The 20,573-nt window shown below is 26.7% G+C and overlaps 2 protein-coding genes across 2 annotated transcripts; one reads left to right on the plus strand and one right to left on the minus strand.

The window, feature by feature from the left end:
• Positions 1-1,884: 1,884 nt before the first annotated feature.
• On the minus strand, positions 1,885-2,620 carry LOC114121406 (coiled-coil-helix-coiled-coil-helix domain-containing protein 1). Its single transcript, XM_027983721.2, has one exon. It carries the CDS (start codon positions 2,383-2,385, stop codon positions 2,020-2,022), a length of 366 nt encoding a protein of 121 aa, XP_027839522.1. The 5' UTR covers positions 2,386-2,620; the 3' UTR covers positions 1,885-2,019.
• Positions 2,621-7,400: 4,780 nt separating this feature from the next.
• LOC114121395 (vigilin) lies at positions 7,401-20,404 on the plus strand. Its single transcript, XM_027983702.2, has 24 exons — positions 7,401-7,578; positions 9,987-10,293; positions 10,430-10,645; positions 11,630-11,836; positions 11,932-12,147; positions 12,371-12,554; positions 12,614-12,744; positions 12,881-13,049; positions 13,162-13,274; positions 13,383-13,536; positions 13,616-13,794; positions 13,855-13,986; positions 14,056-14,202; positions 14,846-15,001; positions 15,069-15,419; positions 15,533-15,751; positions 15,836-16,054; positions 16,119-16,248; positions 16,364-16,524; positions 16,630-16,758; positions 17,018-17,128; positions 17,990-18,190; positions 18,288-18,518; positions 18,607-20,404. Exons 2-24 carry the CDS (start codon positions 10,060-10,062, stop codon positions 18,859-18,861), a joined length of 4,245 nt encoding a protein of 1,414 aa, XP_027839503.1. The 5' UTR covers positions 7,401-7,578; positions 9,987-10,059; the 3' UTR covers positions 18,862-20,404.
• Positions 20,405-20,573: the final 169 nt, after the last annotated feature.

Raw genomic sequence — 20,573 nt, forward strand, 5'->3', positions numbered from 1 at the left:
TACATTAATTTGGGAAATGAATTGGGAGTTTTATTTTTCAAAGTTGGTGCACCTTCCTTTGTGTTCGGCTTTGATTTGTGTGTTTATTCTATGATAATTATTCTGCCTGTTATCTCAGTACCGAACTGTGGTTTTTACCATGAACTAAGATAATATCCCATGAACTAAGATAATATATAACTATATAAGATAATATCTTAGTCCGTCGTGGTTGTAGTGGTTGTACTAGGCCCTTTAAAAAATGCTGAATTGCTGAATTGCTTCTGAGTACTGATCACGAATTAAGATATATTAATTAGTATTCTATATCTTAATTCGTGGTACTGATGTTGGTTTCACAAATTTTTTGCACGTTTATCAAGATATCACATATTTTCATACTATCATTTATCTCATTTGAGATAATTGCGACATTTGCGTACTACCGCAGTTTGTTTTAAATAAAAAAAAAAGTATAAATTTATTATTTTTAATAGAAATTAGTCTTTAGATTAGCCATCTGCTGGTTTTAAAAAGTAATTTCTATTCTATAGCAATCGGTAATGACACAATCTGCTGGTTTTAAACTTTTATCACTTTCAATTTCAATAGAAGAAAGCAATTAGAGCAGAAACCAAGGTGGATATATCCACCTTAGTAGAAACACATTATATAAGTAGCTAATAATAAGTAAAATGAAGAAATAATTCATAATAATATTGTCTGTGGTTTTAGCTGGTAATGTAGTTGTTGATGATATTGGTCATAGACTTTCTAATTATTATGCTAAACTATCATTTATTTATTCATTCCAATAGACCGATACTACCACAATTTAGAGATAATGAAAATATAACAATTTTTTGATTCATTATATTACTACTATTATTAGCTCTAAGCCAATTGTAAATCACCTGACAATCCCAATACCTGCTCCATTCTAATTGAAATCATTTATTTTATATTATATTAACCTTTTATATTTACTTTATTACATAACCAATAGTTTATTGTATTTCTATTTTACTATTCACTTAGGGTAAATTAATACCCATATATATTAAGCATAAGTAATAAATTAATAATATAATACCAAATTAAAAAACAAATGTTGAATTCTTAATTTAACAATAAGCTAGTTATTAAACTATTACTTGTAAGGACAAGACAAGTATAATAGACAAAAGGCGATGGGTTATTAATATATTATATAGTGCCTGCATTATTACTCAGGATTTTTTATTCAGAAGAGGTATTTTTATTAATAATTTTCATGAAAAAAAAACTGATTATAGGAACCTACTACATTTAATTTTTCATACTTCCTATTTATATCAGTAAATCACCAAATTATCTACTATTTAATTATAATAAAATACATTTTGCAATGTATTAATGATAAAAAATTAAATTACAATTTCACAAATTATATTATTGTATTACATATTTGTTATATTATTTTGTACATAAAAATTTTAATTAAACTAATAAATAATTATTTCTGCAAAATTAAAATCAAATATAAAATGTAATTAAAATTGAAATTTTATTTTGCATGTTTTGCATCTTTTTCTTGCATATTTTGACTTTTTTAGTGTATGTTTGCATACATATTTTATAATTTAAAATGCATATAAATCCGGTTTTACTTATAATCGTTTCCTTGCCGTAAGTGACATTAAGCGGTGTCTAGTATTAAATTTAATTTTAAAAATAACATAAAATAAAATAAAAAAGTAAATTATTGTACAAACTTATCTAATGCAAAAGTTGTTTATAATCCACCATTAATATACTCCGTTTCAAAAGAGATTACACCAGATTTACGTAACAAAACTGGTTTTGCCCGTGGCCGCCCGTTATAATCTTTTTTGAAATGGAGTATACATTAAAATAACAACATAATTTTTATTCTTAAATTTTATTTTTATATGAAATACAATGTTAACAGACAAATTGTACATTTTAAATAAAAAATTTAAATTTAAATAGCTACATGTAGATTCTAAATACCTAAATACAAATTTTAAAAATTTAGTTTTACGGATTTGGATACTTTTTCAGAAGATGATTGATTTCTCTAGGTGTAAGATTATCTTTCCCCACAGAAATGTTTCCTTCTCGTCTGTCTTGTTTTCTTTTAAACTTGTCAGCATAATTTTTAGTGGCACATGCTTGAAACTTGGTAATTTCATCTGCACAGCGTGCTTGATCAAATTCATTTTTTTTGAAACAGGCAAACATAACAGATATTTCATGAACACATGCACGTTCTTTGGACCTATCTCCTTTACCAGATACTTTATCTTTCAACTTAAGCGGCAAAAGTTCTTCAAATTTAACTTCAAGTGGATTTTTTGTATATCGACGCATATCGCGAAAATTTAAAACATTGTTTAGACGCATAATGAAGTAATTATTGTTTAAATATTATAATATACTAAATTAATTTACAAAAAAAAAAAAATAAAAATAAGCACTAAATAGTAATAAACACTTGTAAAACAAGGTAAAAGTTAATAAATATTAAATAGTATTATAATCACAAGAATGTCGAATAATGTTATTCAAATTTAATTTATCTTTAAACAATTTAAACCTTAATTTTATCATAACAGTTATCAAAATTATTAAAAATAATCTTAGATCATATACAATGTCATGGATAGAGCCATGGCATATTATAGATTACACATAATGTCGATGATGCCAACAGTAGCGACAAGTCGCGAGTTATGTGACCTTTATTGCGCATGCGCAAGTGACTAGTCGCAAATTTATCTCGGTCTATTTAGTATTTATTATTTTATTTCACTGAACTAAATAGTAAATACTAATTAGAAATAAAAAAAATTAATTAGAGCCTTAAAAACAAATTTACAATGACGTAATATTTTTATGTTCATATATTTATCATTGGGAAAAATATGCGACAAGTCGCTTACGCGTGCGCAGTAGAGGTCACATAACTCGCGAATCGTCGCTAATGTTGGCATCAAAATATTAAGCTGTGGCTCTATCCATTGTATACATAGATATATGACTGTATATGATCTAAGAAAATAATAATGTCATATTATGATTATAAATGCCCCGATTTATGCGATTATTCCATGATAGTAAATCTGCCTGTATCTCGGGACCGAACGTATCGTCTGGACCATGATATAATAATTATATAATGGTCTGGACAACTGATACATATTCAGTGTGACCATTTTATTACTAAAAATTGAATTTTTAAATTATTTTATCTATATTTAATATAATATTATATTAATATAATTATATAAGTAGCAAGTTTGTGTTAAGTACGGGCTACGCCGGCTACGGAGAAAATGTAAACCCCTAAAATGTTGTCATTTCCTCAACCCTATTTAGCACTTACGACTTATGTTGTTTGATGATTCCCCCAACCCCTAAAAGATTTCATAAAAATACTTCAAATTGTATTTATATTTATTCATAATACATTATACTGTTATTTAAACGTCATTCTCTTTTTTTTTTTATTTTATTATATATTTTTGGAATAATACAGTACATTTTCGAAATTTAATCATAAAATACTAAAAAAAACTATAGTATTTACTATTTAAGGTCTGACTACTTTCAGTACCTACTATTATTTATCTTCCATTCTTACTTTCTCAGTCAATCACGTATCACGGTTAATAGTTGGTGTTATATATTTTTTATAATTTATAACATCAATTACAATATTTTGTGTAATATTTTAACATAATATACAAATAAAAATTTACATAGGATTATCATTTATCAAGTATGTACAAATAATAAAATTGAAGCCTTAATAATAAATTTAAAAAATAATAACAATTTTTAAACCAATTAGGTAGTGCAAAATAGTAAAGAAAAAAATGATTATAGGTATTTCAATCTACAAAAATTGTTTTATATCATAATTTGATTAAAAAATAATAATCATTTTAATAAATTGTCATTAATCGACAAAGTACCTTTATTGGAAGGCTTCTTTAATCCGTTTTATTTTTCAAGCCATAAATTCTTTTTAACTTATTGTTGTATTTTGTAACAAATTATAAATTGTGTTGTAAAAATTAAAAACTAATCAATTAATCGACATGATAGATATTATTATATTTTATTATATAATTATTTTTTTTTTTTTTTTTTATATAAAATTTGAATAAAGAAGTATAAATGCAATTAAAAAATATAAATATTTTTAAAGTATAACTAACTATACATTATATAGTTAATAAAATCGTCTCTGCGGGTGTTCTCTGAACAATACTAAATGTTTATATACCATATTATGTTACTGTTTAGGTGAGTGTTTATTACAACAAAAATATTATTTGTGCTAATAAATATGAATAGATTTATAAGTTATTAAATAAAATCACGTACAATATCATAGGTACATAAATTGATAAATACAATACATAATAATCTTTATAAATTAAAAAATATATTAGTATAGACATATAGTATAATATAGTTATATAAAATCAAAAATTAATAAAATAAAATCATAATATGCACATCATCCATAAAGTACCTATATTGCTAACAAGCTAAAAATAATTGTATTCACCCAAACAGCATAAATGTTATAGTCAAACATACAAAAACATTAATTTTTAAATAACATCATGTACCCATCTCGTGTTTTCTCAAATTTATTACATTCACCAAACAACTTGAATCGATTCACCATTAAGAAAAACTTTACATCTATAAACATAGTTTAATATTCGTATACCTACTTAATTTGTACTTAATTCATGGCTCATGGTATAATATGACAATAAGAGTAATAACTAATAAGTAATAAGACTATTATATTCCTATAGGCTATTATATTATACAAGATTAATTTAAATAATCAACTTCAGCGTTACTATTTGTATCAGACATCAGTTGTAGTATAGTAGTAAAAATAAATAAATAAAATAAAATAAACTAAATACCTAAGTAGATAATATCATTTATTCTTATTATACTTATACTTATTATATGTATAGTATACATTAAAAATCTTCTAAGAAATTTATAATGAAAAAATCTTATACAATGTATTAAACAATATATTTTATTGTTTATTTTGAAAAAAATAAGTGGAATATATAATTGTTTATATTAAAAGATGGCAATAAAAATCAGTTGTAGGCATCTCCTACTGCTTGTAGGACGTAGGTTACTTTTTTTTTATCACAGAACTTGTTGTGCGTCAGCGCCGCCAAGTATTTATTGAAAATAATAATCTAAAACTAATTTGAAGTTCAAAAAGTTAAAATATTATTAAAAAATAAAAATTAAAACTAATGTTTATCAAAAAGATAAGCTACCAGTATGTAGCTGATAAAATCAGTAAATGAACTCTAAGATTTTCATATTTACTTTTTAATAAATAAAGTATTAAGTAGGTATAAATAATAATTCTTATAATGGAAATTAGAAAAACATCTTAAAACGGGAAAAAATGAAGTAGATATTGTAGTAAAAAATGTATTAGGTACCTATTTATATTGTTTATATTATTATATATTTATATAATATATCGCCAAAGACTAAAACTCAGACGCTCAGAAATTTTCGTTAATGCTTACTAAATATGATTTACTGTTAGTATATTATAGATTGGCAGGGGAAGTGTCTATCTATTATTATTTATTATGCAATCGATTAATTCGTTCTATGAAATTACAATATGAAAATTTACGAATATTAATATAATATTAATATATTATGTATTGCCGTATTGGTCACTGCCCGACCACCCGTAGATATAGTTTAGTAGCCACTAGCCAGTATGTATTTTATTTCTATACCTATTACCTACCTATGTGGCTATGTGTTGTTTTTAACTAGGAGTTTTAAAATCGCAAATAATATTATATAAAATCAGTTGTTTTTTGGGTACGTACGGTAATATGACAATACGATAGCTACATATTATGTATATTGCATATTAGATACATTTTTAGTATGTACCTACGTACATTGTATAGTAATATAATATTATACCATCTATTATAATTTATCAATTTATGGTGTAGGTACATACCACGATTTCAGATATATTTTAAATATATCTAGGTACCTACGTAAACCTATGTTTATTATTATTATTCAATATTTTTCGATGTCAATACTCAATAACACACCATAGAGTAATATTACTCTATGTAACGCACACGCCTATACTTTAGTAAATATAGTTTAGCCTGTCAATGATTTGAATAATGCATTTCCACTTTCCACGTACATTCGTGTTGGTTACCGCGTCGAGTGTGAGTGCGTGACATCATCGCGTCGTGGATCCAATGTCGCCACAACCGTTCGTCGTCATTTCAAACGTACAATGTACGAAATATACCTATATCGTGTTTTACTTGTGCTACGAAAATTTTATAATAATATTGAATTCGAGATATGGATTCGAAATTTCCACATATGATAGATAATTAAATTAATAATAGATAATTAAACATGCAACTAGGACATAGGTTGATTAAGGGAGAGGTAAAGGCGTAAAGAACGAAGTCAAAGGACTTGTGGAAAGATATGACAAGGGTAGACGACTCCATAGTAACATAATATAGTTTTGAGGAAGAGTGAAGAAAAAAAAGAAGCTGAACTGATGAAGAATGCACATGTAAAAGTTTTGGAAGAAACAGTTTCATTGCAAAATAAAACTATTTGCGATATGTCCATTTACCGTGTTTACGATATTAGGTATATTCTTTCATATCTTTCATTAGGTGGACACGTATGGATTAATGAACTATATTTTAATACTTTCAGTTTTGGGACAACGCAAGTGTATAATCTATTAGGTATAGACTGATAAATAACTTGTTTATAGGTCTATACTCTGTACGATTATGTATTCGCTGGCAACATTGATATAAAATGATGCTTCATTTTTAAAATCAAGTTTTACAACTAAAAATATCTCGTTTTACTGGAAAGTAGGTTTCCAGTTTTATTCCTACAAAGGCTCTAAAAATTAATTAAAAAATAAATATGAGTGAATCATAAATAATAATATATTATTTAATTCTAGCGTAGTTTTAGTCTTCTAGGCCGTGTTTACGTTGTCTTTGAGTAGACCTGCTTACGACGATCTAACCCTCAAACAGTCGAGTAACTCACAATGACGTAATCATATTTTTATTATTATTATTATTGTGTGCAAATAGCGCAAAGGGCATAGGCTCAAAAGGTCGAGTCAGCGGTACTGGTGCGCCGAGTTCCCCCGATCAGAATAAAATATATTAAACTATATTATAGGTACAGCGATTCATTAGCCATTGTCGTCGCAGTGGAAGGTATTGACGTCGAACGTAGTGTCGGCCGGTGGAACTCCAGTGGTTTAAAAATTTCTCTACCGATGTGGTGGCAGCATTGATGAAAGGTGAAAAAAAAAACTTTTACATGTGTAATGGTTTGATAGCGGTGCGGCGGCTGGTTACTTTACAGTGTTAAAATCGTTTCGGTTTTGTATCGAATTGTCGTTCGCTCGTTTCCTTCGTGTACACGCGTCTCGCCAATACCTATCCCACACACACCGTCTCGTTCTCGCGGCAGGCACACAACGTGATTACAGTAAGTGTTTTAGCTTTTACCGATGGCGCTCGCCGCCCTGTCCGGCACGGCCCACCGACGGTCGTTAAACCTCATGGCAATGCGATCGGTCTGGGGGTTATGTGTGGTCGTAGTGTGCGGCGCGCGAGTACACGCGCACACGTACGCACACGTACGCCAAGCGCGATGGGTTGACACGTCAACTCCCTGTGAACGGACCTTTTATTACCTGAGCTGCCGGGCCCCTGTTTAAAATTTAAACAGATCCTTACCCATCCACTGCCACGCGCTCATCGTCCATGAGGAGGTCTCTGTGGCAATGTTGGCCTTTGGGTCCACCCGCTGTCACCCACATCCCAACTCCTCACAGGGGTCGTTCAATCTCTTTTTTATTGGGCTCTTCAACTAGTCTGTCAAGTACGAGTAGGAAATCCTCTTCCCCCTCCCTAGAGTACGTTCGCCCTTAAATCCTGAGCTGGCCCACGTTTTTTGGTCTTTGGTCACCATAGCAGGCCGTACCAACAATGGCACTGTTAATGATTTTTTTTCAATAGCCTTTTTTGTCTAAAACCGTTTGGGATGATGACATTGGTGGTATATTTAGCTCTTTAAGGTAAAGGTACTTGTGGCAGAGACTATTATTCACGTTGCACTGGATGCATTCATTATGACTTTCTATTCTATCTGGCGGGTTGCTTTTCTTTGTTGTCGCATCCATCTCTTTAATAACTTCATATGGATCCATGTATTAATAAAGTGGGGGGTAGCCAAGCTCTGTCATCTACTGATCATAGTATTTTTAATAATTTTGTTTGTGATTGATTTTTAATTATGTACCGTTATAAAAATTATACTGGCATTTAGTTATTTTTTTATATTAGAATTATTAAACATTTAAGCATATCTGTTAGCTTTAATAATTGTCAAAAGGATATATCATCTATTATCTTAACTTAGGTTAATTTTTGACAAACATTTAACTTGGTTGTCTTACAATAATTACAGCAAAATCTTTTAGTCTAAAATAAAAATTATAACATGCATTCATAACTATTCATTAGTTGCAAAATCTTAAATTATTTATTCATTTAAAAAACAGTATAGTTGAATGGAGTCTTATCTGGACTTGCGCGCCTAAACCTATTATAATCATTCATTAGGCTTTCAAATATATTTACCTTCTTCAAAGGGCATATAGTATCCAGACTGATGGTACAGAATAACCTCTGTATTGGTTTCTAATGATTAATACAAATAGTTTAGTAAAATCATCACTAAATCTTCTTTTACTTGATACACTGAAAATCAAATTTATATAATTATAGATTTAAGCATAGAGAAGAAGCTATTAATTTTACACTAAGTGTTTTTTAATTTTGTGTTGACACTTTATAATTGAAAAAATATATTAAAAAGTTCATTTACTTCAAGGAAGATTTTTGGTAGAAAATTGGATCTAGGTACTTTGTGTTTTTGAAAGGTTAAAATTGAAAATTCTCTGTATAATAATTAGGAGAAAAAAATTATAGTACCATTTCAAGTTTACTCAAGAATTATTATGATAGTAACATGTAGCAAAATTTCATTAAAAGTGTTTCATATAAAAACTTAATTTTATTTTTTGTAAATATTTAATTATTATACTATGACCATCCTAAGAATACTACTGGACGACAAACAAAATTCGTCCGATCTCGCATATTCCCACCATTAAACCTTCCTGAACGCTGGCCGCCAACACAGTCGCCACTTTGCCTCGTCCGCCTATTTGGATGCGCGAACGAGTAGCTTTCTTAGATTTGCCGTAGTATAGTGGTCATAAGTTTTGGTTGGTAACCTTATTTGCAAAGTAGGTATAGGCAGTAAACTTTTCACAATTTTAACATAAAAATCTATAACTTAGACCATTCAATTAATTTTTCATTTTACTTAATAATTTCTGATTGGCCTTTACACAAACACATTTTTGTTGATACTTCACTATTATTACCTAATGAATTAATAATAATTTTTTTTTAAAACCTTTTTAGCCTACCTTTTATGTGTTTATTATAAATTAATTGTTTTCAAAATTGTTACGTGTAAATAATATACGCTTAACTAAAAAGCAGGTAATCCACTTATATATTTCAACTAAAATTGTGTTCAAATGTTCAGTACCTATCTTATTTTTATTCAGAAATATAATTTATTGTTTTATTAATTGAAATATATAAAAACTTATATCTACTATTAAAATTGTATCAATAACATAATGTTAGATGGTAATATTGTACTATTTACATTTTATGATTCTGTTGTATAATGTACTTCAATATATTATTATCCCAATTTATATTATAATTATTTTTGTTGATAATATAATATACAATATACTGTTACATTATATCTTCATATATTATAATATAAGACATTATTTTTAATTTTAGTGTTTCAATAAAGAGAGACCATTGGTACTCGTTTTATTTGGACTAAACGTTTGGTAAGGAAGCTATAGCCATTATGTTGGAGTTGCAACAGCAAGATATCCCTAAGTTGAAGAGTGAACGTGCGGTGTCTAACAACACTGGTCAAGAAGATGGAGGTAACAATGGTAACAGCTATGACCTTGTGTTTCCAGCGTTACCTGATTCAAAAACATTGGCACCTAAAACTATTGGGGTCAATGGTCAATGCGCATCTTCAAATATACCACCAAAAGGATGGAACAAAGTTCGGACTTCAACTGTCAATAATGTAAAAAAAAATTATTGTTTTTAATATTAACTGTTACAATATTATAAAATTATAAATTTTAAAAATTTAAAAAAATTAATTCATGTTAATACTTTTAAAAAAAAACTAATTGTAATAGTTTATTAAATTATTTTAGGTATTCACTATTTCTGTTCAAGACCGTAAATCAGATAATAGTGAAAAGTTTGGTGAGGGTGAATCTAAACGCATTTGTAGCCAAATTACAAGAGAAACTGGAGCTGAAATTGAGATTTCTACATCAAAGAATATGAATTTGACTTTTCTTGTGAGAGGTAAAGATGCAGATGTTACTGAAGCTAAACGCAGAATTATTGCAAGCTTTCAAACTCAGGTAAATTGTTATTCTTAATTTTTTCTCTAGTTTTCATTGATACATATTTTTCGTAAACATAAGACAAATTTAAGAGAATATTTTATAAAATTGTTGTGAATTTGAGAATCAAATGTCTTAAAAAAAGGCTAGGTATAAATTGTACCTTAAGAAGAATGCCCTATTAAAAATGTTACCTAGAAAAGTGATTTAATAACTAGAAAATTTAATTAATTTGATTGGTTTTAAGTTCCTATTATTAACATATAACACATCAACATTTACGTTAAAGAGTTTAATTTTTGTAGTGATTGATTATATATTAGAGCTAGAATCAATTCTCAAATTTTAAGATAAAAATATTTACTGGTGTGTTGTTTTTTTTTTTACAATATTTTGATTTTTAAGTGAGAGTAAGTGTGTGCAATATTCTTTTAAAAGCTTTCTTAAAAATAAATATATTACAAAAAATCAATGTGAGTACACAAATAATTGTTTTACTTGTTAGTTTGATAATATTAAAGTTAACAACATAGGTTTCAAATAAGAAGATCTGAGATTTTTAAATAAATAATTTAAATTGTGATAAACAATATTGAAAAAAATTTATCTATCCCCTATTACTAAATGTGCCAAAGATGAAAAACATGTATTAGCAAATAAGTAATTAGAATATAAACTGTATAACAGTATTTCAATATACCTTCAAGCAATAGCTTATAATCTAAAAACAAAATTAAAAATATTAAAAATACAAAATAAATTAATAATTTATATTGTTTTAAAATCTAATTAATCCAATCCATTTATTTATGTATTTTTATTTTTACTATTTATGTAAAAAGTAAAAATAGGACATTTAAATTATATGTTATTTTTTATAGGGACGTTCTGTTTTAGATAAAAACTAATCAAGCTAAATAAATAATAATTTGTTTTATGGAATTATATAAAAGAAGTTTCAAAATATTTATTGATTTATTTTAATTTACTGTAATATTTTAGGCAACTAGTGCAGTTCCTGTTCCTAAAGAACATCATTGTCAAGTTATGGGAAAACAAGGAACTCGTCGTAAGGAAATCGAACAGCGCACTGGTGCACGTATTCAAATGCCAAGCATTCAAGATACTTCAGATATTATCAATGTTACTGGAACTAGAGATGCAGTGGAGAAAGCTGTTCAGGAAATACGTATGATTTCAGATGAGTTGGTAAGTAATTCTTAATATATGTAAATAAATGTATATTAATTAATTTAGTATGTATTTTACGAGGTATTTTACTAAGAAAATATTATTTTTGACAGTCTAAAAAAGCATTTGAAAGGATTGAAATCCCAAAAATTTTCCATCCTTTTATTACTGGTGGACATAATGAAAAACTAAATAGTTTAATGAAAGAAACTGGTGTTAAAATCCATGTTCCCCCGCCATCTGTTAACAGAGATGAAATTACAATCGCTGGAGATAAGGAAGGAGTTCAATCAGCTATTGAACAGATTAAACAGGTTTATTCAAAAATGGTATGTAATAATTCATTAAATATCATGAACTTACCTAATTGTTAACATATTAGTTAAAACTAAGTAGAATATAATCCACAAAATTTCAAGAAACATATAGACATTTTTTTCTATCAGTCATGACACTTAAATTGTTATAATATTTTATTATCAATCTTAATTTTTTTGTAAAAACAAAAATATAAACAATTTTAAATAGTGAAATATTTTTTTTTTACTATAGGAAAAAGAATCAGCAACAGTGTTTGTTGAGATACCAAAACAGAAACATAAATATTTAATGGCACAAAAAGGAAATGGTATTCAAGATATATTATTGGAAACAAATGTTAGTGTGGAAATGCCTCAACAAGATTCAGACAAAGAAACAGTTACTTTAAGAGGGTTGTATAAGGATTTAGGCACTGGTAAATATATTTTTGTCATGTTTGGTATATTTAAAATATAATTAATTTTTTAATTTTAGGATTGACAAAGTTGTATGAAAAAGCAAACAGCATGACTGCTGAAACAATAGAGTGTCCTGGATGGATGCATAGATTTTTGATTGGAAAAAATGGTTCAAATTTACGAGAGTTGATAGAAGATAATGAAAAGGTGCTTTTTTGTTTATAGTATAATAAATGATTATTGTAATAATTTGTGTTAAATTTATTTTCATTACAATAATTACTTTTATTAGTTTAAGTTGTTTTATTTAAATAATTTAATATATGTAATTATATTTTCATAGGTACATGTTGAATTTTCTGATGATAATAAGATAATTGTGGAAGGACCAACTAATATGATTCCTAAAGTAATTGATTCATTAAAAAAAGCTATTGACTGCTATGTTTCTACTGAACTTGTAGTTGATCCCAAGTTTTTCAAGCATATAATTGGGAAAAATGGCAGCAATAGTAAGTAATTGTTTGTTATATCTAAATACAATAAATGTTAATGAAATGGTTTTTTTTCTTCATTAAGCTGAAAATAAATAAGTTCTTGATTACTAATTATTTCCGTATTTAGTTAACCGCGTGAAAAATGATGCTGGTGTTATAATCAATATTTCTGAGTCTGATAATAATTCTAACATTATTCGGATTGAAGGACGGAAAGATGGAGTGGAGTTAGCTAAAAGTGTAAGATCTAAACTTATTATTAATTAATTAATTAAATTTGTTTATTATGCCTAAATGTTATTTGTATAAATTATAAAACCTATTTATTATTATTATAAATTTTAATAGGAATTGGAAGAAATGATTTATAAGTTAGAAAATGAAGTTGAAAAAGAAATATCAATTGACCAACGTCACCATCGTGCTATAATTGGAGTCAAAGGTGAAAAAGTTAGAGAACTTCAGGAAGCTTTTAACGTTCAAATTACATTTCCTAGTTCAGGTAATATATTGTTACATTTACTTGTTTACATGATAAGATTAAAAAAAATATAATTTGTATATTGATAATTTTATTTTAGTTGAAGCTAGAAGCAATTTAGTCAAAATACGTGGTTTAAATGATGATGTAAATAAAGCATTTAAGTCTTTAGCTAAATTGGCAAAAGAATTAGATGAAGCTAACTATGTACTAGAAATTCCTGTTTTTAAACAATTCCATAAGCTTGTTGTGGGAAAAGGAGGAGCTAATATTAAAAAGGTTTTATTTACTATTTGATTTATCATTTAGATAATGTATTAATTTTTTTTTTTTTTTTAGATTAGAGAAGAAACAGATACTAGAATTGATTTACCTCGTGAAGGTGAAGATAGTGACACTATCAAAGTCATGGGTAATAAAGAAAAGGTTTTAATGGCTTGTGACATGATAAAAAAAATACAAAATGAAATGGTTGGTTACTTATAATACAATTATATTTTGATTAAAGTTTAATTTATTAAAATCATTTAATTTTTTTAGGGAGATATTGTCACAAAAGAAATAGTGTTGGGAAATGTTAAAGTACGCAATGTTATTGTAAACCTTGGTAATAAGTTTATTCAATCTATTAAAGAAGATTGTGGTGGTAATGTGTCATTAAAGTTACCAGCTGTTAAAGGGGATAATGTAAGTATTATGTTTTACTTGATGAATTTGTTTAAATATAATTAAATTAATAAAATGCGTATCACTCGTAGTCTGAAATACTGTTAATATTATTTCATTCAAAATAATTTAAATTCCTTAATTTATTTAATTTAATTAACTATTTTAGTAGTTTTTTGATAAATTTGTTATTGTACATATTTTTTAAGTGCTTAATGAAATACATGTTGTCTTTGGATATTTAATACACGGCATAATTTTTAAAATTGCTTAAATAAACTAGGTACAACATAAAAAAAAAATTGCCCATAATACATATTTCTAATATCACTATTTAGTATTTAGTTGTAAGATTTTAAGTTAATTTGTTAAATCATCTGCTATCAGAATAATGTGTTGCCCAATACTATTTTTAAATTGCTTATTAATTTATTATTATACTGCATTACAGTATTAACGAAAATTAGACAGTATTTGTGGATGTTGATTTCTATTTATGTTATTAGAGAAAATCCTTATATTTATGTTTTTAAATTTTAGTTGTAATATTCATTTATTTTTACTGCTTAAATTTTTTATTACTGAAAATATATTACATTTTAATAAATTAGATTTTATTAAATGTTGTGATAAATTATATTTATTAAAATATTTTAATTTATAGACTATAGTTATCAAAGGACCTGAAGATGATGTAGACAGTGCTATAACACAAATTCAAACAATGGTAGACGAAGTTCATAATTCAGTTCTTGATCTAAAAGTAAAACCAGAATTTCACAAATATTTAATTGGGAAAAAACGAGCTAATGTCAAAAGGGTATGTTGTTAAAATAATCAGATTCATAAATACTTGATAATGCTTATTATTGTGTATTTGGTTACAGATACGAGATTTAACAAACACAAGAATTATATTCCCACCAGAAACTGATTCAATGAATGAAAATATTACTATTGTTGGTAAAAAAGAAAACGTAGACAAGGCAAAATTAGAATTTGAAGCTATGATAACTGATATCAGTAATGTTGTTGAAGACCGTGTGGAAATAAATGAAAAATATCATAAAAGTTTTGTTGCTAAACGTGGAGAATTTTTACATAAGTTGGAAGAAGAATGTGGTGGTGTTAAGATATCATTCCCCAAGCCTGGTGGTGGGGATAAAGTTGTACTGAAAGGTAGCAAAGCAAATGTTGCTATTGCAAAGCAGAGACTTTTAGACCATGCAAAAGTTTTGGTAAGTATTAATTTACATTAATCTAATTATGTTACTGAATAATTAAAATTTGCTAAAGATGTAATTGTATTATTATTCTGTTACGATTAACAATTTTTTATTATTTTATTTAGGAAAATACTATTCAAGTTGAAGTTAATGTTGATCCTAAGTATCATCGTCACTTTGTTGCAAGGCGTGGTGAAATTATTAATAGAATCATTGATGATTGTAATGGAGTATCTATAACATTCCCTAAACTAGCATCTAATGATGATGTTGTTATAATCAAAGGTGATAAAACTAATGCTGAAGAAGCAAAGCGTAGAATTGAAGAAATTGTTAAGGATTTGGTAAGCAATATCAAAAAAATTATTCTATTCTTAATAATTAAAAAGCTTAAAAAAATGTCAAATTGTGATTGAATTTATGCTTAGGAAAATATTATCGAAATAACTATGAGTGTTCCTCCTAAACACCATCGACATTTCGTTGCTCGCCGTGCAGAAGTTATAAATCAAATTAGTGCAGAATTTAATGGAGTTACTGTAACATTCCCTCAAGTTAATTCAAACTCTAGTGAAGTTTTAATTAAAGGCCACAAAGATTTTGTTGAGAAAGTCAAAAATAAAATCAATAATATTGTTATTGACTTGGTAATTGCATTTTTCAACTATTGTTTTTTATAATTGGTCTAAACAATTTTTCTTTAACTTTTAGGAACAACGTATCACTGTCGAAGTAATCATACCTCAAAGAATGCATAGAGTTTTAATGAGAAATCGAGATTTATTGGAAGGTATGAGACGAGATTTAGATGTTTGGATTAAGTTTCCTGAAAGACCTCCTGGTAATTATATTAATTTTAAATATTTTTCATTTTACAAATCGGTAGAACTAGATATTAATACCAATTTTATAAGATTTAAATTGATATTTTTCCTTTATTCTGTCTTAATTAATAGAAGATCAATATAATCGTGAACCTGAAGATGTTAATGTTGGAGAAGATACTGATGAAAATCGTGCCCCTAGTGTCAATGACATAGTTACTATCTTTGGAAAACCTGAAAATTGTGAAAGTGCTAAACAAATATTAATTGATAATATACCAAAAACTATTGATGTAAGTTTTTGTTGTAGAATGTATATAAACTTAATCATAAATATTTGAATAATCATTATCATACAGTTCTATTAATTTTTATATTTTTAATTATGGTGTTTTTAGTTAAATGTACCATCTGAATATCATAGATCATTGATTGGTTCTAAGGGTGCCACAATCCGAAAGCTTAGTGATGATTATAATGTTCAGATTAAAGTTCCAAATCAAGAACAAAACGCTGATATTATAAAGGTAATTGCTGTATTATTTAATAATAATGGTTTATAATAATTTTATTGATAAATATATATTAATCATTTATTAGTTATTATTCAATACATTGGTTAGGAAAATGTATATTTTCATCTCAAATGTTATGAAATTGGAGGGTTGTGAATTTAAAGTTTAATTAATGTATTTCAATATTTTTTGATGATCAAAATAAATTATTTTGTTATAAAAGTAATACAATACAATTTCAATAAAATTCATTGGATCTTATATCATTTAGATTACTGGTGTACAAAAGGATATTGATGAAGTAGTTGCAGCCATTAAAGAAGAAATGAGGTTGTATGATGCTGATAAAGAAGATAGGCAATTGCGTTCATATGAAATTCAGGTACTTTCATTATTTAGATTAAAATAAAAAGTCAAAATAATGCTGATAATAGTTATGATATGGTGTTCTAAACTAATAAATTAAGAATATTCTGTATTTTATTGATGGTAAGACAGCCTGTGATTTACTGTTTATCAGAATTATTAATCTCATGTTGGCAACCATCAATTGACCACTATTAACTATGGTTAGAGTGGTAAATAGTATAGTTTACAGGGAGAATATAATATGTATGAAAAACATTTAATGTCCATACCATATTACCATGTCTATTCTTATTTAGTTGTAGTAGAACTTTGATTATCTGTCATCATCAGGATCATGACTAATGATTTAAATAAGAACTTCAATTTTACTGTATACCAAAAAATTATATTAAGATAATAATTAATGTTATTGGGGGGTTATCATAGTTAGTTCAATTTCAATTTTGTTAACACATAATTTTTTGAACAGATTTTTAATATTTACCTGTAAAGTATTTGTAGTGGTCACCCGTGGCCGAGTGGGTCTGAACTTAATGTTCTGGTACGCACGGTTCTGGGTTTGATTCCGAGGTAGCCATGGGGCATTTATGCGCGTGGTGGCGTCAGGACTAGATCAAGCCGGCTAGTATTTACTGACCCCCCCGCCCTACCTCTTGAATAACTAGACTTGTCTAGTTAACCAAGAACCACCTTTGACACCTTGACATGTGAAATGGGGCCAGTCCTCAATTAGTAGCATGTCACTTAGGAGGTATAAAGAGGATGTAAAATTGTTGATTATTTTATTACTTGTAAAGTATTTGTAACACATCATTTACCTAAGCTCAATATTAATTGCTACAAATCATATTGATGATAAATGTTATAATTTTAGATGACTATTGAACCAGAATTCCATCCAATGATAATTGGTAAAAAGGGAGACACTGTTCGTAACTTACGTAACAAATATGGTGTTCAAGTCAATTTACCTAGAAGAGGTGAAGGAAACAATGAAAACATAGTGACAGTTGTTGGTTACCAACAAAGTGCTGAATCAGCAAGAGATGAAATTCAAGAAATGGTTGATAAACTTGTAAGTTAAATTTTTTCTATGATTTTATACTGGTTGTTATATACATTTATTGTTATTGATTAATCCAATTTAATATTTTATTAATGTTTTTATTTAGAAAAATGTTTATAAGGAAGAAATTTTAATCGATAATAGAATTCACTCAAGATTGATCGGTTTTCGTGGTCGTAATATTTCACAAATTATGGATAAATATCATGTAGATATTAGATTTTCTAAATCTGATAGTTCTAATCCAGATTTAGTGGTTGTTTATGCCCGTGAAGATGCCACTCAGGATGATGTTTTGGATTGTATAGATTATTTAGAAATGATTCAACAAGACTATGTAATATTTTTATTTTATTTTTATATTGTCTATGAATTTCACGATTGAATAATGTAATTTATTTGTTATTTTTTTTTTTTTTTTACAGTTGACAGACTTATTTGAAAATGAAGCAAGAGCAAACTTGAAACCAAAAACTGAGAGCCAATCTATTCCCAATGGTAATCATAACTCACAAGGAGGTGCCGGATTTGTTATGGGTAATGGTGCACCGTGGGAAAAAGCTCATCCAGATACAAATAGTACTAGAGATTTTCCATCATTTGCGGGTATTGCAACGTCTGCTAATAATGCTGGTTCTGATAAAACCAATCTTCCAAGTTGGGGAAGTGGACGTCGTTAGTTATTTTTAATCGATTTATAAAATTATTGTTTCCAATAATTAAATATTTTTTGCGATTTCAATTAAAAAATATATTTATAGTGTCCGGTTGCCACTAAACTGAATTTCTCCCAAGTAATTAAATTACAATATAATTATATTTTAAGAATAGAATATGTTTAGAAAAAATGTGTTATTTAATAGAAAACAAAAAAAAAAAAAAATACATATATATTTATTTATATATATTTATTTTTTTTTGTAACATTAGGTGGAAAAAAATTCTATATTTTCCAGGCTGTGAAGAAAAATTGCTGTATAAAATAATAGATTGTAACCATTTGGGTCTCATTTTTTCTTGTGTCCGCTATGTTTTTTTAACAGATTATTATACTAAATAAAATGTTTTTATATCATTATAATGTAATGTTAAGTCTAAAAAAATGTTAACATATTTTGTTATGCTTTTAGCGTTATTTTTTTCTCTTTGTTTTTGACATTTTTTTTCTGGATTTTTTCTTTGAACTGAATTGAAAAATATTCCGTAAATATTTGTATTTAAAAATCATATTTCATCTGTTTTAACAGATATAGTGACACGGTATTTGTTAAATTGAAGAGGCCCAAATATAAAGGGTTTTTTCATAGTGAATAATAACATTAAAATATTAATTACCTTTATGAGGTAATTCTAATCAGACTTGTCTATTAATTTTATATTTGTTTTTTACAAACATTTTAGCCTATTTAAGTTTAAATAACACAAATTTCCATGTTACTTCATGTTATGTTTTTGTTACAATAATTATTATTTCTTTTTGGATCTGGTTTATAAAAATAGCACAATGTATCTAAATTGATTTATTTATTAAGCCAAACAATGACTTTTTCAATAAATTGTACATATTTAATGCAATGAACGAGATTTATACAAGATATTGACACATAAACTAAATTTTAATTACGGGATTATTATTTAAATTTCATTTTCCAAATAATTGTTTACTTAATCTACAGTTACCAATTGTGCATTAAATCGCTTAATTTATAGACAATAATTTGAACATCAGTATTTTTTTTTTCAGTTTAACATAAATTTTGTTTCATTTTATATAATGGGATTCTTATATGATGAAAAAAATTAATTTCTAACAAATTATATTATATAATATATACTGTTACTTAACCAATTTTATTTAAAAAGATTTTGTTTAGGTTTTAATTTATTTATCTCAAACCATTGACGTATTACAATTATTTATTAATGTACGTTTGAATTAATACAGCCACATTTCAAACTAATTTTCTAAGTTATCAAATTTAACAGATTTAGTTCAATTTTTTGTTTTACCATAATATGTGTTACACATATATAATATATATATTACATACATATATATATTATCCACTATTTTTATTATCTACATTCTGTATACATTATTTTTCCACCACTGTCCTTTGATTATTTTGTGTGCAAATTATGTAATGTATTTTGAAAACTGTATAATAATAATATAATGTTCAGGGTTGAATATTAATAAATTTATTATTTATAACAATTTCATTTTTATTATTCAATTTGTTCTTTTGTATCCCGAGTTCTCCAAATCCAAAAATAATTTTTCATATTTTGTTTTATCTAATGATAAAATGACAAACATATTTGATCAAATTGTTGTTTCAACCACTTAAATATTTAAAAGATTTATAAATTATCCTTTTAAAATTTTAAA

Source organism: Aphis gossypii, chromosome 3 (assembly GCF_020184175.1).
Source record: "Aphis gossypii isolate Hap1 chromosome 3, ASM2018417v2, whole genome shotgun sequence".
NCBI lineage: Eukaryota > Metazoa > Arthropoda > Insecta > Hemiptera > Aphididae > Aphis > Aphis gossypii.

Bases quoted from the DNA above. Each gene is read 5' to 3' on its own strand.
- LOC114121406 (XM_027983721.2), bottom strand. From the start codon at position 2,385: ATGCGTCTAAACAATGTTTTAAATTTTCGCGATATGCGTCGATATACA.
- LOC114121395 (XM_027983702.2), top strand. From the start codon at position 10,060: ATGTTGGAGTTGCAACAGCAAGATATCCCTAAGTTGAAGAGTGAACGT. The intron at 12,745-12,880 runs GTGCTTTTTTGT...ATATTTTCATAG, and splicing joins TGATAGAAGATAATGAAAAG to GTACATGTTGAATTTTCTGA. The intron at 16,055-16,118 runs GTAATTGCATTT...TTTAACTTTTAG, and splicing joins ATAATATTGTTATTGACTTG to GAACAACGTATCACTGTCGA.